General features: G+C 40.0%; 1 protein-coding gene across 1 annotated transcript in view; it reads right to left on the reverse strand.

Moving 5' to 3' along the window:
* Positions 1 to 24839, reverse strand: part of FN1 (fibronectin 1) — a 150379-nt gene that overhangs the window by 30330 nt on the left and 95210 nt on the right. Inside the window, exons 26-36 of the mRNA XM_081967190.1 lie at positions 20039 to 20311; positions 18833 to 19015; positions 17261 to 17350; positions 16556 to 16825; positions 15254 to 15370; positions 13135 to 13299; positions 11453 to 11608; positions 8354 to 8467; positions 7195 to 7464; positions 5897 to 6084; positions 5092 to 5179 (exon numbers count right to left, since the gene is read on the reverse strand). Of these exons, the coding sequence (XP_081823316.1) occupies positions 5092 to 5179; positions 5897 to 6084; positions 7195 to 7464; positions 8354 to 8467; positions 11453 to 11608; positions 13135 to 13299; positions 15254 to 15370; positions 16556 to 16825; positions 17261 to 17350; positions 18833 to 19015; positions 20039 to 20311 (1914 nt within the window). The remainder of the gene's footprint in view (positions 1 to 5091; positions 5180 to 5896; positions 6085 to 7194; positions 7465 to 8353; positions 8468 to 11452; positions 11609 to 13134; positions 13300 to 15253; positions 15371 to 16555; positions 16826 to 17260; positions 17351 to 18832; positions 19016 to 20038; positions 20312 to 24839) is intronic.

The following is a 24839-nucleotide window of genomic DNA, read 5'->3' on the forward strand; positions in this document are numbered from 1 at the left end:
CCTGGGCCCTTCAGACAGCGAGGCTGGGCCTTACTCTAGAATTTCTCGCCATTCCCCCGAGGCGGTTTATCAGGTGCCCCGTATCCAGGTGCCAGGTAAAGAGGCGTCTGATGGAACACCTTCTCTCTATCAACGTCATAGAGGACGCACCGAAAGGACAGGAATGACTAGGGTTCTACTCTATCCTTTTCCTAGTCCCCAAGAACTCGGGAGGATGGCAAGCCATCCTAGATTTGAAAAGACTCAACCTTTACCTAAAATTTCAAAGGTTCAAGATGCAGTCACTCAGAAGCATCTTATCCTGCATACGACAGGGTGAGTGGCTGACCTCTGTCGATATCAAGGAGGCGTACCTCCAGGTGCCCATCCACCCGGCACATCGGAGGTTCTTGAGGTTCCAGTTTGCAGGCCGTCACTTCCAATACCGGGCCCTACCGTTCATCGGCCCCACGAACCTTTACGAAGCTGCTGGCAGTCATAGCTGCCTCTCTTTGGTCAATGCCAGTGAGAGTCAACTGTTACCTAGACGATCTCCTGGTCTTATTGTCATCCCGGGACCAGGTCATCCAGGACATGCAATACACAATCGGCACCCTGCAGCGACCCAGCTTCATTCTGAACTTCCCAAAAAGCCACCTGCAGCTGACCTCATCCATATTGCACCTTGGGACCATCATCGACTCGGAGAGGTGCGAAGTATTCCTGTCTCAGGAGAGACGGCACAGTCTGAGCAATCTGGTGAGTCAAGTGACATCCCAGAGATCCTTGCCACTGGCAGTCCTCTCCCAGCTGCTCGGAAACATGATTTCCCATGTAGACATTGCTCCCTGGGCACGGTTCCATGCCAGGCCGCTCCAATGGTTTTTGCTCCCCTTCCAGAGGGCACATACCAGCCACTCACAATTCAGGGTCCAGTTACCACCCAAGGTGTCACGGTCTCTGTGGTGGTGGACTTCATCCAAGCTGCTCAAGGGATGCCTCTTCAAGGAGCCAGACCGCATCGTAGTAACGACGGATGTGAGCGTCTTAGGGTGGGGAGCCCACGCCCTGGACCAAGTTGCACAGGGCCATTGGACGGACCAGAAGGTGAGGAACAGTATAAACTGGCTAGAACTGTGAGCATCCACCTAGCCCTCCATAAATTCAGGAACCTGGTGACGAACAACCACGTCCTAATCCTAACCGACAACGTGGCCTCCAAGGCTCATGTCAACTGCTAGGGAGGCACGCAGTCCAGATCCCTAATGTTAGAAGCAGAGAGGCTCGACCATTGGGCGGAGAGCCGGTTACTGTCAATTAATGCGGGGCACATATCGGGCTCAGCCAACATGCAAGCGGATTGGCTGAGCAGGGCCACAGTGGATCAGTCAGAGTGACACCTCCATCCTGCTCTATTCCAGGAACTCTCTTGGAGGTTCGGTCAGCCCGAAGTGGACCTCTTTGCCTCACAACTCCCAGCTGCCGAGGTTTTACACCAGGTACGGACTCTGGGGGAGGAGAGCATCGATGCACTCCGCAGTCCATGGCCAGAGGGCCTCCTGTATGCCTTTCCGCCCCTACTGATCATCCCGTTGGTCATTCAGAAAATATTGGCAGAACAGGCGGAGGTTCTCCTGATCGCACCAATGTGGTCATGCCACCCTTGGTACGCCGACCTCGTCCATCTGTCCGTCTCAAGACCGTGGAGAATTCTGGACAAGCAGATCCACCGCTCCCAGGGGGCACTCATCCACCTGAATCCTCAACTCCTGCAGTTAGCCAGCTGGCACGTGAGCAGGCTATCTTGACCCAACAATGTTTCTCGGACAAGGTCATCGACACAATTCAGGTGGCGCGACGCCCATCCATGACTCGTATCTACGAGGCCACCTGGCAGGCCTTCTGCAGGTGGTGCCGGACTACTGGCGCTGACCCAAACAGGACATCTGTACCTCAGGTATTGGAATTCTTGCAAATGGGCTTGGACAAAGGTCTGACGCCCAACACTCCGCTGCCAAACCGCAGCTTTATCAACCGGATAAAGGGCCGACAGGGCCGCTCACTGACACAGCACCCAAGGGTCTGTACATTCCTGAAGGGCGCAACGAATCTCAGGCTTCTGGTAGTGCATCGCTACCCTACCTGGGACTTGTCCTTGGTACTTAATGCCCTTACGTTTACGCCGTTCGAGCCATTCACACGATCAGTCTCAGGTTGCTGACGTTCAAGACAGTTTTCTTGGTGGCCATTACATTGGCCAGAAGGGTTTCAGAACTGGCAGCATTGTCGGTCCGCCCGGACCTCTGCATATTTCAGCCTAGCAAGGTCGTCCTGCAGTTAGACCCGGCCTTCCTTCCGAAGGAAGGTTCCACAGGGCACTTGGTTCCACAGGGCACAGGAGCTCATCCTCCCGGACTTCTGCCCGCATCCTTTGCACCAACGGGAACATCAGTGGCATCACCTTAACATTCGCAGGACACTTCACCACTATGTAAAGCGCACCGCGGCGTTCAGGAGGTCGGAGGCACTGTTTGTGTCATTTCAGCCATCATCCATGGGACAGAAGGAATCTCCACATACCATCAGCCGCTGGTTGAAAGCATGCATCACCCTTGCCTACGACAGCCAATCGTGACCGGTTCCCAGATGCATCACTCCACATTCCACCAGGAGTGCTGCTACCAGAGCGGCCTGGGCGACGCAGACCTCAGTGAAAAACATCTGCAGGGTGGCGACCTGGTCATCACCGTCGCCCTTTATCAGACATTATAAAGGGGACATGTACGCCTCGGCTGAGGCCTCTTTTGGGCGGCGGGTCTTACAGAAGGTGCTCTCATCATCAGGGAACACTAACCAGCCTGGGCACCGCCCTTGATTCTCATTGCTTTGGCATGTCCCATGCTTGGATTCCCCAAGCAGTGCACAGGAGAACGACCGTTGACTTACCTGAATGGTCCTTCTATGTCCGCTGTGAGGGGAATCCAAACCCGCCCTTGGCTTCGGCTGGTCCAGGCATTGACTCAGACTTCCTTCCACTGACTTGACTACCTGCCTCCTGACTTCTGACCTGGATCAATTGCATACCGCATTGGCTAAGGCTTCCGGACTATTGTTTCACCTCTTGGTTCGGCTGGGCCTTCGTACAAAACTGAGCTATCCGATCAGAGGAGGTGTGGTTTAACAATTATGTAACTCAGTCTCTAGGCTAATGGACAAAGTTAACCCATGCTTGGATTCCCCTTGCAGCGCACATAGAAGGACAGTTCAGGTAAGTCAATGGTCGTTATCTTGCTCCCCGCCAATTGAGGCCTGAGAAGTAGAGGCAGAGGGATCAGGTTGCTGAGCCGCAGCAGAAGATCTATGCTTATGGCCATGTGATGGAGCAGGTTGGGGTTGCTGTTGTAGGCCAGCAGCCATGACCTGTTTAATGGTTTTAGCAATGATGGTTGCCATATCAGCAGGAGAGGTGTACATGGTGTGGGCCCCCCCAGAGCCATGTGCAACCGGGAGGGAAGCCTGTTCGAAGGTGTGCTCCCTATTGAGAGGGACATCAAAGAAATTGCCTTTGTTGTCAGGTTCCATCGAAGACGGGGATTCCGAAGAAGACAATCCCCCTTCTGAATAGGCATGGGGTGGGTGGGGGGTCAGGGCCCATGGGAGGCAAGACAGGTGGAGCTGGGGACGCCACTTGGTGATCCTCGGAGGGAGGGCTGGGCAGTTAGACTATGTTGTTGTTTTGGGGCCTCTGAAATTCTTTCTCAAGGGCCTTCTGCCTGCGCTCTTCTGCCCTGGTAGTCGCTTTAGAAACCTTGGGGTTTACTCCTGAGGAAGGGGCTTCTTTGGCTTGCCTCTTCCTGCTGCTCTTTGCCCCTGATGCCCCCGCCTCCTCTAATCCTGCATTCGTATCCATAGCTGGATCAGCCATTTCTCCAAACATAAATCAACACCCCAATAAGATAGGCAACGGTCTCACCCGTTTGCTGGCTAGGCACTCCTGATCAGGTCCACCTGGGGTGACCCCACGTTGCCGGGCACTCCAAACGGCTGCTGTAGAGTTCGCGCCTTTTTTAAAGCATCAAAAATGGCCGACATGTTTTCCTTTGAGGCTTTTCTGAGCCTCAAAATGGCCACTGCTATCTTTGCGGGCTTTTCCAAACCGCAAAATGGCCGCCGATACTAAGTGTGGCCAGTCGCCTGTCTCTCCGAGTGCCCAGAATCAAGGAGTGCCGTGGGGAAACAGCTGTGGAGCCATAGCTCGTGAGCTGGCCGATCTGATTGCAAGGCAGGCTTCCTGAGCGAACTCGTGGTCGCAGGCAATCAGACAGCTGAGGAGAGGCAGCCAGTTTTGAGTTTCCCTCCAAATTGTAGAATAAAGGATTATTTAAGGAACCAATTTAAAGGAACAACTAATTTTTTTTGGAAAAATTCACCAATTAAAGATATAATTAAATAATTTGGAGGAGAGATAAATTCTCACAGCCAGTCCAGGTTGGACTGAGTATGAAACTGGGGAGGAGCCACAAGGGCCCAATGACATCATAAGTGTAGACTCAGTCCGATTGGATAATGGACGGAGCATACCCAATCTGGCTGCTGTCTCTACGATAACAGGAAAATAACCAAGAAGGAAAGAGGAAACCAGGATAGCTATTTAGGAACATTAAGATTATTTTTTTTCTTGGCAATTCCACAAGAATATAACAGTAGCCTTATTGGATCAGCAAAAGTCTAGCTCCTTGTCCACTGTCTCATAGTGCATAACAAAATGACTACATAGAAGCCTATAGAAGAATATGAGAACAATAGTCATATCACACGAAGATAAACACAGAGTCCCCATTTATTTGTCAAATCCCCTTTTAACATCTTCAATGCTGATCACATCACATCTTGTAGTAATTTAGTTACACACTGTGTGAAGTGGCATTTCCTTTATGTGTCTTGAATTTTAACTTTACTGAATGACATACAATTTTGTAATGTCAAAGATGAAAAATGACTACGTATTTTGTTAATGCTTCTTTCTTTGTATTTCTGGCCTTAAAAGCCACACAGTGTTTTGCCTTTCAGCTCAGTGATTTATGGCAATTTTAATTATGTGGGATCACTTACTTTCCAGAGTATTAACTACACCTTGGGTAGGTCTGCTGGTCAAAGAGTCCTTCAGAGCATAGATAGTAACTTCATATTTAGTTGCCACCTAGACATAAAAAAATTATATGAAGTTAGGAAATGTGCATCCTTCAAAGAACTTGTTACACATGCCATTTTAGCAAATAACAAAATGACTAATACTTAACATGACTGTGTATCTGCTGTATTCATGTCTAAAGTGGGATGAGGATTTTTTTTTCAACCAAATGGTTCTCTTCTTCTGCTTCATCAGCCCAAACATTAATACCCAAGCCTAACATGGATATGGTTTCTATTAATAGATTAGGAGGGGAGACAACACCTTCTCTCCTACTGCACTCTCTTGGTCTTTAAATGTTGCTTCAAAGATTTTTAAATTATGGGAGAGGCCTGAAATGGAGAACAGGAAAAGGAAATCCTATTTCACCATACTGGTACCTAGCCTTATTTCTCCTTCGGTATCTTAGATGCTCTACAAAGAAAAAAAAAGCCTATGGCTTGGGTAATCACCCTATTCAACTTGCTACATATGTGAAAGTCTTTATACTACCCTTAAAATATGTATAATCTTTTCCTTAAAAGATTAATGCTAATTATGAAGTGAAACAAAGATGAAAAATGTTCGTGCTTAATTTATGTCTTCTACATAAATTACATTACTTTCAAGTCCAATTGATTTTATAAATGCTAAATAAAACTGTATATAAGTTATATTTTTCTCTCACTATATTTTAAATTGTTGCAAAAGAAGCACATCAAACCAACAATAATAAAAAAGTATCACCATTAGTCCAGAGATAACAGCAGATGTGCTATCTGGAGCAAGGTTAATTTCTTTCATTGGGCCATTCTTTTCCTTGGGATTTACTCTCACTCGGTATCCAGTAAGCTTCACATTTGGTGCAGTCCAGGTTAGTGTGAGACTTGTTGGAGCAACCTGAATAAATTTCAGATTCGTAGGAGGTGGGATTGCTGTTAAATTTAGAATTACAAATTGAGATTACATAGAAAAAATTCAATAATACAAAAAGCCATCTAAATCTTTTAACTACTATCAATTCAGTTTTCTCCTTTTATGTTACAGTTACAACAGTTTTTTTAAAAGTTTTCATGCATTGTAAATGAAAGCTAGAAAAATAGTCTAAACCATCTTTCCTATTGAATATTGGGCAGTACATTCCAAAAATATACTTATCTCTTTTGAGATCATAAAACATTGTCCCACAATGCAAAATAACAAGTGAGCCATTACACCATAACTTAATCTGGACAAGGACATATACATGTTCCAAAAATGACAAGATAAATTGGCATAGTAGAGGCAGTAGACTAAAGGTGAAGGTACAAAGCAACCCACCCATTTTCTTCCTAGGAAATGAATGTTTTGAAACTGGTCACAATCACCATATCATCAATGTTATGATTACATAAAATTCACAGTGATAGACATTTTGGGAGAGCACAGCAAAAATGTTTTCAAAATTCCAAATATGTCCACTATTTTAAAACAATTGCACAATTCTGCTTTATAACATCTGGTTTTTAAAAAGGGAATATAAAGAATCCTGTCTCAATTATTGTGATCAGGATTTGAGCCAGAGGAAACTCCTACTTAAAAAATTAAAACAAAATGTTCATACAAATGTCATCAATCCAGATCTAATTCTTGTTGCGCCACCTATGGCCCCTCAAATCTATACTACAGCTGAAATATATTATATATACACACATATATTACATATAGATATATAATATCTGAGTTATTATAGCAGCTGCAGAAAGAGGGAAGCTATGCAACTGAGAGAAGGAACAGTATCTATCTTTGGATTCAAAAAATAATAATCTGACACTAAAACATTATTCTTTTGTTTGCACATGGATGTGGAATTTTATGTATGATTCCATGTCTCCAATATTGCACAGTATGTTTGGGTTCTATTAATCCTTACCCACTGATGTTGCTCTGATCCCATACCTCAGCACTGTATAACCCAAGCACTTCATAGATAATTAGCTGCAACTGGATTCCTTCACAAGAAGGAACAGGTATCATGGTCACCAGGTGACATTATTCATGTGTACCTGTAGTCTGGGTCCCAATCAAAGGTAGGCTTTCCAAGTCATTGTGCAAGGCAACAATGTAAACAGTATACTCAGAACCCAGCCTGAGGCCATGCAGCTCCGCAGTGTCGTCTTCACCATCTGGAGCAGGGAATAGTTCCTGGATTCCATCCTCAGGGGTTGAATAGGTCACCCTGTATCCGGTGACTTGCCCCTGTGGGCTTTCCCAAGCAATTTTGATGGAATCAACATCCACTGCAGTGAATGCCAGTCCTTTAGGACGGTCAATGTCTGTTAGGCAAATTAATGGTGAAAGGTTAAGCAGAGGAGGACGCAAAGCAGATTTGGGGTAGCACAAAGCGCTCTTGTTATAAGCATGCAAAGCCTTCTTGCTTTTGGAGACCAAGAAGAAGAATTCATTTTTTTCCTACCTGAAGTGCCACATAAAGACTCTTATAATAGCTAATCACAGCTAATTAATTACAGGGTGATCTTACGATTACCTTGAACAGAAGTTTCCTTTTGTTCAGTGGCCTTACTTCCAGTTAAGTGAGAATAAGACTGCAGCCTATTGCTACTGCTCATATATCTATCTATTTGTGGGATGACAGCTTCAGAATGAGTAGCAATACCAAACAGGTTATTTTATTTGATTTTGTGTAAAACAAAGGAAAATTTTGGTTAAAAAAACTATTTTAAATCCTGGATTTAAATTTCTTCATATTTTCTAATGCAAAGGCCTCTTTTATTACTTATTTGTTGCTCACAAGTTCCTGAGAAGAATAAAAAAGTTAGACATATGACCTATTGTATACCCAAAATAATATTTTGTTTTGTAAAATGCCCAGAGTCTACTGGAGTGGGTAGCTATATTAAATTTTACAAATGTTGCATTGTAAATAAATAGTACATAAAGAACAGATCTTCTTCAGTCAGATTATCTTTTCCAAATTATTAACCAATTAATGATTTCTACCACTTATAAATTTAGTTTAAATTTTAGTGTAAACAGTTTGTGGGTAAAAAATGTAGTAAAACAGCTTTTCATAACATAACTATGAGAATAGTATAGTTTTTGCCATTTTCTCAAAATTTTGATAATAAACATATCCCAAGAGATTTAGGTATTTGTAGACATTGTTCGCCTACTATGAAATGTGGGAAATTTGAATTTACATACTTGTAACAACTTTCTCAACCAAAGGCTGGCTTTCTCCATTTGGCCCTTGGGCATAGACGCTAACCACATACTCAACTGTAGGTTGTAGTTCATCAATTGTGACTTCTGTTTGTTCTGCAATAAATAAAATATATATTTATATATGGTCTGAGTATTCAGTTGCCCTTCAGGAAGAAAAACAACTTGTTCTGAATAATCATAGGATAGGATAGAAACTATTTCAGAGCAAAACAAACAATTTAAACAGATTTCAGTGTCACAAATATTTTGACAAAGTAAATGTAGAAATACTTTTCTCTAGAAATAGACCATGGTATCCATTGTTTCAGTGTTTTTAAAAACAGATCGTCATCAGAAGTTTTAATCACGTGTAAATTACATGATGGGCAAGCATTCTTTTAGAAAGTATTGCAACAACTATTCCTGTTTTAGAACATCTCAAAATCTGCCCAATGTAGGGAAGTTTTACAATGTATGACTTCAGTCCTTATGACCTTTAGATAGATGATAGCAGCTGCTGGTATTACAAGTTTCAAATATAGTAAGATGTGAAGTTCCCACAAGAGGACCTAATTAATTTACGAGCCTTGAGACAAAGGTATGCATGAAATCCTCCCTCCAATGCCAACCTGATAATAGTCATGGCAACGCTTTACAAGTTGACATTTCCTTTTTTTTCCCTTTAAAGAATGGGTCCCCATGCCGAACATAAATTGCTTTTTAAATCCTCTAGAAACAGTTTCAAAGTGATTACCTGTGTTACAGTCTACATACTAGGCAATTTATTTATTTATTGGATCAACTGCATCTGCCTGATTTGCCATAATATGCTAAGTCAAAACCACCACAATTTATATACTAAAACTGGATAGGCAAAATACATTCTTTTCTCAAATGATAGTCAATGTGGTTGTGTATCATCAAAGGCAATGGGTTCAAACAAACCAAACAGCTATCATCATTTCAAAAAATGCAAAGTAGAATGATTATGACATAATTAATAACACAATTATTAAAATCTTTATAAAATATTCAAAATGTCTTTATAACGATACACTCATTTCAGCACATCATCAAGGTAAGAAAAAAAAATCTTATTGAAGTACAATTACAAATACCTTCACCAGAAATGAAATATTTAATATTGGCTATGGCTTTCTAATTCTTGGCTGTCTCTCTTAAGCAGGAAAAAAGTCATATCTCTCACAAGAAGACCTTGTTCACTTCCAAGAAGCACATGTTTAAATCCTCTTATGGCTGATTTAATTGAGAATTGAGTGAGCAAGTAGTAATGCCCATATTTGTATATCCTCAAAATCTACAAACTGTAAAGAATCCAAAAGTAAAAGCAACTACTAAAGTTGTATTTTATGGCCTACCTCAAGATAAGCCAAAGAACAGATGTGAACAGAATCATGTACCGTATTTTTCAGAGTATAAGACGCACCTTTTTTCCTCAAAAAAGAGGCTGAAAATCTGGGTGCGTCTTATATATAGAATACAACATATTTTTACCTCCCGAAGCCCTGCCCCTTCACCAAAATGGCTGTGCATAGCCTTATGAAGGCTTTCAGAGAGCTCCTGAGTGCTGGGGGCGGGGGCAGAAATAAGCAAAAAATGGGCCGTTCCCCCCCCCAAGCAGCACTCTATAAGCCTCCATAAGGCTATGCATGCAATTTGTTTGACAAACAGGCCCATTTCAGGAAAAACTGGCCGTTTTTGCTCCCCCCCCCCAAAGGCACTCTGCAAGCCTCCCCAAGGCTATTCATGCCTTTTATTTGGAAAAGAAATGGGCCTGTTTTCACGAAAAATGGGCCGTTTTCCGGAGGTTTGCAGAGTGCAAAAACTTTTTTTTCCTTTTGGAAAGCTCTTTAACTGATGAGAATTACATTGATCAAGTGCTGTGCCAGCAGAAACAAAGTCCTAAGGTTTGTCAGTGATTTCCTTCTCCAGCACATGGATAAACACACCTGGACACATCTACCTACCTACCTACTCTCTCTCTCCCCACCTACTGTATTTCTCTCTCTCTTTATCCCTCTATCTACCTACCCACTTACCTACTCACTCTCTCTCCCTACCTACCTACTGTATTTCTCTCTCTCTATCCCTCTACCTACCTATCTACACACACACACACACACACACTCCCACCTATCTACTGTATTTCTCTCTCTCTCTCTATCCCTCTATCTACCTACCTACCTACTTTCTCTCTCTCTCTACCTACCTACTGTATTTCTCTATTTATCTCCATTTTTCTCTCTCTATCCCTTTATCTACCTACCTACCTACCTACCTACCTACCTACCTAACTAACTAACTAACTACTCTCTCTACCTATCTACCTACCTACTGTATTTCTCTTTCTTTCTCTCCCTCTCTATCCGTCTATCTACCTACCTACTTTTTTTTAAATTTGCCTCTTCAAAACCTCGGTGCGTCTTATACTCCAGTGTGTCTTATACTCCCAGAAATACAGCAAATTCCCCTAGCAAGCCTTTCCTTGAAAAGAAAAAAGATTCCACAAACAATAAAAAATAAAATCTGGTCGATTCTGTGGCCAGAAGGCAGAGAAGTAAATGTTCCTCATTAATCCATGCCCATGGAATAAAATTCCATAGTAGTAACACACCACTTATCCCCTTTTGACTTGAAATTTCTTCCATTTATCATCCCCTCTTAATTTATTACTCTTAGTTCCCCATGAAAACAATTCTACAAAGAAAAGAAAGTGCTTAGAAGTAATAGGTTTGCCAAAGTGATGGCTTCTGTATTCTATAGGCTAGCCAGAATTCTGACAATCATTCTAACTAGTAAAGCAGAAAGATCTCCAAGCTTGCTGAGATTCAATCTAAAAATATTTCTTAGTGGACCGTTTGGTATTAATGGTATGATGCCAGTTTTTCCACAGATCTCAGCATAATCTTTCCAGTGTTCACAATTTCCTTCTCTTCTGCAAAACCTCCCCAAAACATAATAGACTATCATAATCCCACATTATTGACTTGCAAGCGAGTCAAATTAAAATTAGAGTTTCCTTACTTTCACTGAAATACTCAGATTGCATCCTGCTTCCTGTGATTTGTTTGTGCTTACCTGCAGAAAGAACTCTCGTTTTTGTGGGGCTATGGCCATCCTTGGGGGTAGCTGTCACTCTATAACCAGTCACTGGGGAAGAAGAAGGCTGCCACTGCACAGTAAGGCTGTTGTCTTGAACATCGGTAACTTGTAGCTGCGATGGTGTATCAACCTCTGCACATGAAAATTTAACTTTCAATGTTAAATTTTGTCCTTCAGGCTCCAATGGTTTTAAATCCTAACATCATGTTGTTGTTACCACGACCACCACCATTACCACCACCAGTTAGGATGCCTCTTGGCGAAGCACAAAAAACAGATTAAGAATCACAATTTCAATAGCTTTACTTTAAGATACAGTCTTTTAACCTCCTCATCTAATTTAAGGATTTGTGTATTTGTATTTATTCCTATGTATTTGTGTTTTAATTTGACTGTACTTTGACTGTACCCCCGAGTCCCTTTCGGGAGAGGGGGCGGTCTAGAAATCTAAATAAAAGTAAAGTAAAGTAAGTAATATAAAAAGAATCAGTGAAGCACAAAATTAAGATCATTAAAAATTATGCAAGACTGTAATCTCAAAACAGAGAAGTCAAAACTATTACAACAACTATTCAATAAAACTGACAGCCAAAGGAATACATAACACCATGGTACTCTGCATTAATTCCTGGTTGTATCAACTGAATCTTCCTACCAATTTAAAATAGTCAGGATGCCCCACTATGAGAGATGCAGAAAGCTAATATGGACAACAAATGTTTTTCATACAGTTTTTTCAGATCCCTTATGGCAGCTCTGCAAAGGCTGAGGTGCCATCTTAAGATGTATTGTTATTATTAAGCATTGTTTATTTAAAAATATTAAAGTTAACATGCTAATTTTTAATTAGCTAAGTTGCTAATTTTTGTGTTTTAGTTAATGCTTTTCTTTACATTTTTTACAGTTTATTTCCTTGTATTTCATGCCATTTTAATTTGATGTGCAAAAAATGTATATTAACTACAAACAATATTACCTTATTGCTAGTACTTGTTATTTCAGTTACACTTAACATTGCACTCATTCAGCTTAGGATAATAGCTTAGGATAATGTGGTAATAATTATTGGAGATCTTTCATTATTCTAAATCCAATGGTGTTAGTTTCATTTTACCTACTCCATCTTATGGAAGTCTCTCTCTATAGCTCCAGGAGATAAATAGAATATGTATTAGATCTTGTTGATCCTAATTCCAGATACTAGAAGAAAATCAACAATGGAATACTGATGTTCTAATTTACAAGTTTCCCCAATTTTTTTAAAGTTTTGTTTAGTGTTACCTTTCTTGGCAACTGGTTCTACTAAAGTTTACCATTAGGAACTCTTTATCATCCTTGTTGCCTTCTCTACTTTGTCTGTATCTCTCTTACTGTAGGTGCCTGTTTCAATTTCTTTGTATCCTTTCAAACAATAGTGAAACTTATAAAATTTAAAATAACTGTTAACCATTCTCATTTGATCAAAGACCCAGAAATAAAAATATGTCTTCCTTTACTGTCGCCAAACATTTCAGTACACCATAAAAGCAAGATATAAGTATTTTCAATAAGTTGCAAATGATCAGAACAAATAGAAAACATTCTGAGTACATAACAGATTAAATGAAGGCAATAGAATGTTTGTTTATGTCTTTAATTCAAAGAGAAAACAGGTTTACCTATTTGGTAATTTATGCTGACTGGTTTGCTACTGGCAGGACTGTCCCCTCGCCCAGTGACAGCATACACAGTAATGGTATAATCTACTCCAGGCTTAAGACCGGAAATCGTAGCAGTGGAGACATGACCAGGAACAGTGAACTCTTGAACAGGCCCACTGCCACCTGAAGGTAATAGTACAAAACAGTTAAGAGATTACTTCTCTTCCTCCTCATCATCATCATGAACTGCTTTCCAATTTTTCCCCTTTTAACCTTTTTACCAAAGTGGCTCTCGCTTTCCAATAACTTCCCATAAAAGGAAAAACATATACATACATACATACATACATACATACATACATACATACATACATACATACATACATACACATACATACATATGTATTTGTGTTACAATCCCTGGTATGCCCAAATATGGGGTTCAAATCCCAGTAAGGGTATGGCTAGCTGATGAGAGCTAAATAGCTTGAAATAGATCTATACTAGTCTCCCTTTATTTATCAGCACAAATACAACACATACATACATACATACATACATACATACATACATACATACATATATACATATACATATACATATACATATACATATATATACATACATATATACATACATACATACATATATATATACATCAATAATATTTAGTAACAAAAAATTCTAATCCTCCTTTCCAAATCATTGTTCACAATTTACATCCAATTTCCTTATGTTGTACCCGTGTGTGTGTGTGTGTGTGTACGTACAACATAAGGAAATTGGATGTAAATATACAATTGGATGTGCATATATATGTGTATGGGTACAACATAAGGAAATTGGATGTAAATTGTAAACAGTGATTTGGAAAGGAGGATTAGAAATTTTTGTTACTAAATATTATTGATGTTTAGTCAGAATAGGCCATAAGGATATAGTGTTATTGGAGGATATTAGAAATAACAAATGAAATGCCAGTATGTGGTCAAGTTTTAAATCTTGATACATTTTATGATGAAGGACGTTTAAACAATTATAGTCAAATGAAAATGGAGGTATGATGATGGTAATATGTATAAAATATCTGATTTAAAATACTTGAGTTAATACGAATTTTGTGACGACAGTGGAAGAGACGCACGAAAGTAACCAACTGATACACTTTCTACAGTATGTAAAGAATGAGGATTCTTTGTGTTGCGTTTGTTTTGAAAATTTAAAACAAAAAAAACTTTAAAAAATAAATAAAAGGAAAAACATATATATTGTTGTGACCCAGCCACAACAATTAATGCTTTGTGGTATCTTCTAACTAAACTATAAAATATCTGAAAAACCAGAATTGGTAATTTAACATAGTTCTTGGGTCTTGTAAAATAACTTGCATCAAGGGTATCTCCAAAATTTATTTCAAACGTTTTCTCAAAACTTCAAGAATTCAGCTCTAAAAGCAGCTTTAAACGAATAGTCTGCCTTCCTTAGTTATTGAAATCTTTTATCTGTGGTCTATACCCAGGAGACATCCTAAATAATTGTTGCTATTTTCTAACACTGAAGAGCCGTTTCTGGCTGAAGGAGAGGGAGCCCTTCTATGGGAAGTAAAGAGACATTCTAGCTTGGAATTGGTTCAAGGGAAGACCTTTGGGTCTCCATCTGCAATTTCCCAAGAGAGGGCAGAAAGTCTGGTGAGATTCTGGTAATATAGGTGATCAACAATTAAATATCTATTTGGGCCTGTTCATGAATGATTCTTGGTTGCTTGTACCTGACATCTACAGTTTAAAATATAATATGTTAAGTCATCAATTGAATGCTTCTGTATTTGTATTACATTATGATCAAACAATATAAATCTGTACATTACAATTATACTAAGATTTTCTGAGTCATAAGTTCAAATCTCCTTGGATTCAGATCTGCTATGTGCTACTGATTTTATATATATACATATATATATACATACATATATACATACATACATACATACATACATACATACATATATATACACGCATGCGGAAAGGACATTCTTATGGGAAAAACACACTTTATCACCTTTCTAATACCATCCCATCATTTTTTTCAATTGAAGGCTAATCTTTTCTTACAAATATCAACATCCAACAGCGCTCACCTGTTTCTCCATATGTGATCCTGTAGTATCGAACTGTAACAGCAGGTGCATCCCAGGAAATGACTAGACTAGTGGGGCCAGTAGCAGTCACATGTAGATCTCTTGGAACATCAGAAACTAGGAATATTTTTAAAAGCAGTGTTTAATATTTATCTCATTAATCTTTTAATTGTTATACTATATACACCTCTCTAAATCCATTTTTGCAGATTTTAAGTTCCCCAAATCATGCTGCCAAAATTCAGTAACAAGGGGGTAATTTTCAGATGCAGGATTCCTCCTCTTTGTAAAGCAATTAAGATGGAAATAAGTATGGGTAGGCTTTGCATACCTAGTTGAGGAAGCCCACATGGGCTGAATTTTCAAGCCTGCAACTTCAAGATACATCATTGCTTATTTAGTTCCTTTGGGGCCCAATTTACCCCCACCCTTCAAAATAATACAGTTGACCACTAAATGACCACTAAAGTCTTACTACAGAGATTATTAGAGAATACATGCTTTAAAATTATTTATGAAATGATCCACGAGTCACATACAGTACATGCAGCACCCAAGTGTCTGACAAGGTATGCTTCAGCATCAAAACACAAGCCCCATCCCTTTTCCAAGTGCAATACAAAGTAGCACACATGTCCATAGAGTCTGACTGGGAGCTGGCAGCATCTCTCAACTTTTATTCTCTCATCTCACTTGCAGCACCTCTCTACTATTGATTAATGAGTCTGAAAAAACACTGCAACATTAACAGCAGAGAGGTCCCGTGTTCACACGAGGTCCAAAACACTTCATGTGAATCATTTTCAATATTTGCACAGTCTGAATTTTTAAGCTGGCATTCCACAAACAGCTTCAGAGATTCCTTATCTTATTCACACTCTTCATAACCATTTAAAGCACCTTCTTCTTATTATTGTGTTTAATGTCAATAGAATATGTTCCATGTTTTTCTGGCTCATTGGCAGCAGATACTGCCACATTTTTCATCTTTATGTTGAGAAGAGAAAAGAAGAGATATAGGGCTGGATCTCTGCGTATAGTAATAATAAATACAGAATAAATTTGTAGAAGTTTTTGTCCCTATATAAATTAAGTTGCTGCAATGCATCTTTTCATTTTTTAAAGTCATTTTTAAACATTTAGGTTCTTGTGTTTTTATACCACTTTAACCCATTAAAGTGAGGTTTCTGACTCAATTTGCTAATTCGGTTTTAGGAAAGATTCCCCCCCCCCCAAGTGAAATCTGATTCCGCAGACGAAGATACTAATAATTTGCAATTATTTTTCTTATTCAGCTCTTACCTGTACTTTGCTGTCCAATTAAGGGCAAACTCTCTTCTTTCCCATAGAAGGCAGATACACTAACCACATACTCTGACCCTGGAATCAGATCTGTGAGTGTGATGGAGTTGCGAGATGGTGCAACACGGACTTCTTTGGGTCTACTTCCACCTTGCTCAAGGTGGTGGCGTATTTTATAGCCAGAGATGGGGGAGCGAGGAGCAATCCAATGGACAGTGAAAGAATGGGCTGTTATTTCTGAGAAATCCAGTCCAGTGGGGGAATCAAGGCCTGTTTCACAAGAAAATACAATAGAAATCCAAACTTCAATAACTGGTTAATGTTTTGTTGCAAAAAGAAAACTACATAAACCTACAACCATTGTAAACATGAATTATTTTAATCCACGCTAGATTGCTGAAACATTGAAACCATGTTCTTTTTGGAAAATGACTTCTTTCTATAAATCTAATTCTGGTATTGTCTGAAGGCCCCTGCTTACTTTCCAGCTGAAACCTGGCTAATCATTGTCTAAGTCCCATATTTTACAATGTTTACAATATCTAAATAGAAACCATATTGGTGTGTGGGGTGTGTGTGGGGTGTGTGTGTGGTTACTCTAGCTAAAATGATGGTACAATGATAAGAGGGAGATATATAATGAATGGTTTTATTTTAACGCAAAAATTAAAGAAACACTTATTTTATTCATGTTGTTTTACATACGTGTTTTCTGCTCTCCACTCAGAGGTTTACTCTCATGTTGCTCATATACACTGTAGACTTTGACCAAGTATGCTGTGCCAGGAAGAAGATCTGAAAGATTATAACCACAATGGTATCTGAGTATTAGCCAAGATCATTTTCATTCCTAACCCAAAATTTTTCCATACACCTCTGCTCCTTGGGATTATGATATCCAGCCATTGCCTTAAGAGGCTTTATCTATAAGAATTTCCTTTAACTCAATTGAATTTGAACATAATTTGTAATTCTTTCCATCATTCATTTAATACTACATAAAATACATAACAGTTAAATTGTAAAAACATACACATATTGTTTTTGAATGTGCTAGCACCTGCAGTGATGGAAATTTAAACATATCATGACTCAGCTGCCAGTCTACCGCTTCTCTATTGGTTTAAACATAAAACATGGGTTGTGCAATGTGCAGGTGAAATGTGAATTGTATTGTATTGTGAAGGCTTTGTATTCTTTGCCATTTTTATTTTATTTTATTCAGGTTCCCTGAGACCTGAAAATAATTTTATCGCAGGGTCAAAAGTTTTAAAAAGGCAGTAGTTAAATAACCTCTGATTAATTCTTAATTTGCTCAGTTATTAATGAAAAATGCTATCATAAGTTAATTATCAAAGACAAGTCAGTATCTCAAGAAACTGAATTTGTGGAAACTTTTCAATTACCCTTATTCCATCATATCAAGTAAAAGAGGAAAACAAAAAAAAGTTAACTGCTGGCTTTCCAGATTTTTCTGAATTATACGGGCAATCATGAAGAAATATGATGCCTGATAAACCAATTTCTCTACTTTGAAAAAAAATATTTAAAGGCTAGATAAACCCTATAGGAATTAATATATTTACAAAAATATATAATAGCTCTGTTATCTTAAAATTCAATATTTTATCTCTAATTCATAGTGCCATAAATTCTCTCAGGAACTTCAACTATTTTTATAGTTATAGCTCAGTGGTGGGTTCCTGCTGGATCGCACCGGATCGCGCGCGCTCCCTTTCAGCGCTCCACCTGGCTTGCGCGCTCCCTTTCAGCGCTCCACCTGGCTTGCGCGCTCCCTTTCAGCGCTCCACCTGGCTCTCGCGCTCCCTTCCGGCGCTGAAACCGGAAGTACAGTTTTGCCCGGCCCTGGCGAAGCAACGACGCCTGTCTGCGCTCCACCAGCTCGGCTGGGAACGGAGATGTTTCCTCAGCAGAGCGGAGCACCTCTCCGCTCCGCTGAGGAAACATCTCCGTTCCCAGCCGAGCTGGTGGAGCGCAGGCAGGCGTCGTTGCTTCGCCAGGGGCGGGGCAAGACTGTACTTCCGGTTTCAGCGCCGGAAGGGAGCGCGAGAGCCAGGTGGAGCGCTGAAAGGGAGCGCGCAAGCCAGGTGGAGCGCTGAAAGGGAGCGCGCGCGATCCGGTGCGATCCAGCAGGAACCCACCACTGTTATAGCTGATTATAAAAAGTGGAAGAAAATGGAAGCTGGAGCTCAGGCACCTAACCTTTTATACATCTCCCAAAAGATCAAGTAATTTAAATTTGAAGAAGCTTCTTACTTGTTAAAACCACGGCACTGTCCGAAGGTGAAATGGAAAGTTCTGCAACATCCTCCTTGTTCTTCATGGGTGAGAAGCGAACCAAGAAGCTGCTCAATTCAACAGATGCTGGTGGAGTCCAGGTTACTCTTATATTGTCAGATCCCACATTGGTGAAACGGAGATCCGTTGGTGAAGGAACAGCTGAATTTAAAGAATAATGACTTACATATTTTCAGAAGAAGCAGAGATATTTAATAGTGATTTTTAAAAAATGCAAGGTCATGCACAAAGAAAATCCACTATTGAGCCAAACACATGCAAAAAACCTTCTAACCATCTATCTTTAATTCCACTTAAACCAAAGCATGTTGTAAAGCATCTTTAACCTCTCAGTTCAGCCTTTATAGATTCTAATTATGTATTATATTATTACTATTTTTTTTCAGATAGGCAGTGAGATCCTTTGCATCTATATAATACAATTTTTGAGAGTATGAAATGAGAGGCCCAGTTTACTTTGCAGCAGCACAATGAAGGAAACAGTACATACCTTCTTTTATAACATTTGAAAAACATGCAGGAGAGGAGGCTAAACAACTTTTCTGAAGTCTCTAGTAGGACTCTACTGTACAATTACTTCATCAAAGTAATCATTCAAGTAAAATAAACACTAGTCTGCCATGCATAATGAATTCTCAAGTCATGTTTGGTACATGCACTACCAAGAATCTTCCCATACTGCCAGTTGTCACTAGCTTGAGTTGGAGGAAGTTTTTTTCCCCACACCATTTTGGGGATTTATTTCAAATTTGGGCCACTATAATATCTAAACACTATATGAGGATCATACATGCTAAAATTTTGCACACATCAAGCTGATGTGACAAAGAATATTGCATTATATAGTTTACCCTCTCTGATAGGGAAATTATGAAAATGAATGTTACATGTTTCCATCAAATGTCACAGCTTAAGAAAATAGGATCTGATGAAAAGAGAGACTTCCAATTGCAGATTCGCAAGTTAAATAAGCCAAATGCAGATGATTGTAAATGGATGGTAATGCACAGGATTCCAATTTTCATTTACTATCTAAAATAAAAGTTACCTACTGGTCATCCCCACCGAGGTATATAATGGTAAAGGGGCTATTTCTACTTATCGTCCAAACAGCTAGTGACATCATGAAACAGCACTTTAATTCAGTAGTTTTTCACTAATCACCCGTTTGTTGAATCAGCGTAGTAGGGGCACTCTCTCCGCCATTAATGAGTGTGATTACACTGATTTCATAATCAATGCCCGGCTCCAAGCCTGTAACCATGTAGTATCCTACTGATGAATCCACAAAATCTTCAAAAATAGGGACAGTTTCTCCTGTGGCAATTACTTTGATGCGGTAACCAATAATGGCAGAAGTATTTATTGGGGTCCACTTTAGGCCGATGCTTGTATCACTTACATCAACAAAGTTTAAGTCAGTAAGCTGGGGCACCTCTATTGAGTTAGACAGCAAAATATGGAGGTAATAATAAACAGACGCAAAACATGACAAAGAACAAGAGAAAAAAAAAGGAATGATCATCAGGTTACTTCAATTTTAAATGAAAAGAGAGCAAGGTACCTATGGTGATATTGTAATATTGTTATAGTAATAGTGCCACAATTTACAATGACTTGGATTTAGCTAGATGTTCTGACCCCCCTCTTCCCCCGCAATCACAGACACACTCCGAGCCAAAGATACTTCACGAGGTTTATTGCACAGACAGACAGATCGTTGGCAGCAATCCAACACAACTCGACCTTCAGAACCCTCCGGCACTGACACGCAATAGCAGCTATCCAGCCTGCCACGCTCACAAGACAGTATTCCCACAATAGTTCCTGCGCTGACTTCTGCAAAGAGCGTGTGCACAAGCAGTCCTTTTATAGTCTGGAGAGGAGTCTAATTATCAGCAGCTGAGAGCAATTAACTCCTGTAACTGTGCAATTGCTCCTTACGCCTGTTAGCGCGCCAGTAACAAGCATCTAATAACTCACTGCTGATGACTGACTCACTGTCCCGTGACTCCTCCCCACTGCTCCAAGGCATGACATCAGGAGCCCCCTTCCTTTAGCTTTCACCGCTGCTCCATGCCTCAGGCGCCTCCTGGTGGCCAACCAGCCTCTCTGATCCCTGCTCGGAGTCAGAACCCTGCCCAGGGTCCTCCACATCCTCCAGAGCCGACTCATAGGGACCCTCGCTGTCGGAGTCTGGTGGCAGCTCCAACGGCTCCTGCTGGGCCACAACAGCTAGGTATCTAGTTATTCTTCCAATTTTCAAAACTGTTTTATGTATCATAAAGAAAATAAGATTTAGAGCTCATTCCTACAAAAATGCTGGCAAAAAATAAGCAAAGATAAAAAAAAGGCCATCATGGGGCTTCTCAGAAATCTCCCAGAAAAATTATCAACTTGGCCCACACTGTTGGAGGTGCTCTCAAGTTGGAGGAATGAAGTTGTTGCATTTGGACCAGGACGAGGAGAATGGATGTTATCTATCTTTACTAGGTGATTTTAGCCCAGCTTGCCTCACAGGATTGTAGGAAAAATCTGGAGGAGGAACACTGTCTATTCTACCCTGAACTTCTAAAGAAGAGGTCTGCAACCTTGAACACTCAACTATTTGGACCCATTTCCCACAGAAAACACCGGGAGTCATAAAATTTGGGTGGGCATGGCCAACTCGCTCCCACCTAGTCCCATGCCTCCCACCCACCCACTCACTCCCACCCAGTCACATAAAAAAAACCCAGCCACGCCTACCTAGGTTTTGTGGCTCTCGGTATTTCCTTTTCTTTGGGAAGAAGCTCTCACACTCTCTCTCTCCCATCTCTCTCTCTCATTGCTCTCTTTCTCCCTCTCTCTGTCTCTCTCTTTATCTCTCATATCTCTCCCATCTCCCTCATCTCTTTCTTCCTCTGTCTTCTTCTCTCTCATTCCCTCCATATCTCTCCCTCTCATCTCTCTTTTTCTCCCTCTCTTTATTTCTCCCTCTCCCTCTCGTGTGTGTATGTGTGTGTGTTTGTGTGTGTTCCCTTTTGAACCATTTCCAAAATCAGGCAACAGTTGGGTTTTTTGGGTTTTTGCTGATGTTGTTCTTTCTTCTTCTTTGGGTACTTTTTACCATATGTTTTAAATCAAGAGTCATTTCAGATTCCCAGATAAATGAAGCTCTTTTGTTCCCCCTGCTGTGGGTTCCTGCCAGCTGAACCCACCACTGGCTGGCTCTGCCCCTTGCCCTCCCCCTCCCAGTCACTCCTCACCTGAGAAGGTAAGGGCGACGGTGGCAGATGGAGACTTGCTCCATATTCCAGAGTGGGAGCAAAGCAGTTCTGTACTTGCCTCTTCTTCCAGCCCTTGTTGGTGTTGTGCGCACCTCGGTCGCTCGGAGAGTCGCGCAACTTTCTCTCTGCCCCAAGACACTTGCCTGGCCCAAGTCTGGCTGACTCCAGTGCTCTCACTGCCTCGATGGCCTGCTCGCTGCTCTTGCAGCACCTTGTGCAACACACTTAAATTTAGCGCGCTTCACAATGGGGGAGACGGCATCTCTTGTTCCTCCTGGAGCCCATTACAACGTGGAGCATTGGTCGTTCAGAGAGATGCACAACTTTCTCTCCGCCCAGAGACACTGGCTCGGCCCGGCTGCAGCTGATGCTCTGCGTTGTAATGGGATCCAGGAGGAGGAGGGGACATTGTCTCCCACATTGTGAAGTGGCGAAACTTCTTTAATATATATATAAAACAGATGAACCCCTTGAAGCCACTTGTTCTGTAGAGCAGTAATATACAATTATATTCCATCATCTACTGTTAAATTTTGGCACCATTCTTGGAGAGCAGAGGCTAAAAGGGCTGAGAGGAGGTTTTATGCCTAAATTCAGTGATCAAATTTTATCACATATACCTCCTTTGAGAACAAACATCTCCTTCTGCCCCATCAATATTACTGGAGGGTATTTTATAGGCTCTATTCTTATGATTCAGTAACATCACAGTGAATTAAGAATGGTCTAACAGAACTGTTCATGAAACACTGAAAGCCTAACTCTTGTTTCATAACCAACTTTATTTGAAAACTTTTCATGACCTGACAGTGGAAGGATGGGAAGCATAAAGGAGATAAAATATTTGATGGCTGCAGAAAAACCAAATCATTTTATTTGGCACTAATGAAAGTATTAAGAAATGGAATCTGGATACTAAAAAAATCACCAAAGCAAAATTTGGAAAGGATGTAATATATCAATGGTGATCTATATGTGCTGCATCTACATATACCAAACACTTTTTTATTTTGTAATCAAAACCTACTAATTATATTGTAAAGAACTGGCTAAATTAAAACTTTTCTCTTAGAGATGTGTTAACTGTACCATCTAAAAAAAGGACCAAAAGAAACATTATTTTTTCTAAAAGTTATTTGTTTAAAAGTGGTTTTGATTTAAGCCCTTTGAATAATACCAGGGTTCTTACAAGATTCAAACAAATTCAATGCACATATCGAAATGTCAAGCAGTGTTAACAACAAGCATCTGTGAAGTCTAGCACCTGGAGCCATTTTGAGATTAAAAATAAAACAAAACAAAATCACTTCATTATATTGATTATCCCATAATTATATAGCCCCCCCCATTCAAGCAATATAGACTATATTTTCAACTCTAAAATAGTTCTGTGGTCACAGCAAGGTAACAGATAAATAATCACTGCAACTACAAGCAAATTTCTCAAGAGGAGGAAATTTCTCAAGAAGCCAGATTGTCAGCACAATAAGATGCACTTTTTTAAAAAAACAAAGAAGGCTGACAATTTTTAAATGCGTCAGTTAGATCATCTTTGTATTTTATAGTCTTTTGACTGAATTTAGAGAAGAGGCAATATTTTGATCTAAGACAGTAATCTGACAGCAGGAAAGATTTTCTTCAGCAGAAGTCTTATATATATAATAGCTAAATACATGTTCCCATGCTACACTTTGCAAATTTCAATCTTTCAATTTGCAATATTTATCAAGAATGGCTAAATATATGTTTCAAATATTAAGACACTCATCAAATAGCAATGTCTCTAGCTAAATCTAGAATGATTGACTCTGGCAGTCTTCAGCAAGAATGATACCAGCTTTCTTTCTCCTATATAACATCAAAGATCAGAAGAGCAAAGCTTACTGATGCTAACAGTTAACAGTAATAGAGTTGGAAGGCACCTTTCTAGATCATCTAGTCGAATCGCCTGCTCTCTCACTCATTGGCAAACAATGGTTAAACCTTAGATGAACTCCAAGGTTTCACTGCACCTAATCTTCTTCCCATTTGCCACTGAAAATCAGGGGCAAAATCTTTTTCCATCTAATTTCTATGGAAATCAATCTACAGTATGTAAAGCTTTCTCAAAACAAAAGAGTAAAAATATATTTAAAGAAAAGGATATATTACAGTAAATTACAAATTTTACAGACATACAGTATTTTGATTTTTCTTTTCTTTTACATTGCATCTTTTCAAATGCTCCACCTGATTATAAAATAGGTTAGGACTGTAGCTGATTCTGTAATATTAAACAAAAGTAATAAAAATATATAAGACTCTTGTGTTTTTTAAAATATTCACCTCCATCTTTCGACTTCTTTTAAGAGGACAAAGGCTAAATATTTTATTCATTTATGTAATGTACTGATTATTATTTTATACCTGATATTTTTACTCTGTCCTCATACTTACTTATGAAATACACCCCCCTTTCCCTTATACAAAATTGAATGTAGCCCTCAGTCCAAAACTGGTTGCCCATTCAGGAACAAAACAGGCAAAACCTTTGTTTTATAATACTCTTCTGCCTTGTTTCTTAATTAAGTGTTTAATATGACTTCTCTAGATATATCACATCCATTCACTGCATCACAACAATTTCTTCTGACTGAATCACACTGTCAAGATACTCTGAACTGAGGAATGATCTGCTTGCTATTGGTTTTGGGTTG

The sequence above is a fragment of the Natrix helvetica genome, assembly GCF_964273705.1.
Source record: "Natrix helvetica genome assembly, chromosome: 1".
NCBI classification, from domain to species: domain Eukaryota; kingdom Metazoa; phylum Chordata; class Lepidosauria; order Squamata; family Natricidae; genus Natrix; species Natrix helvetica.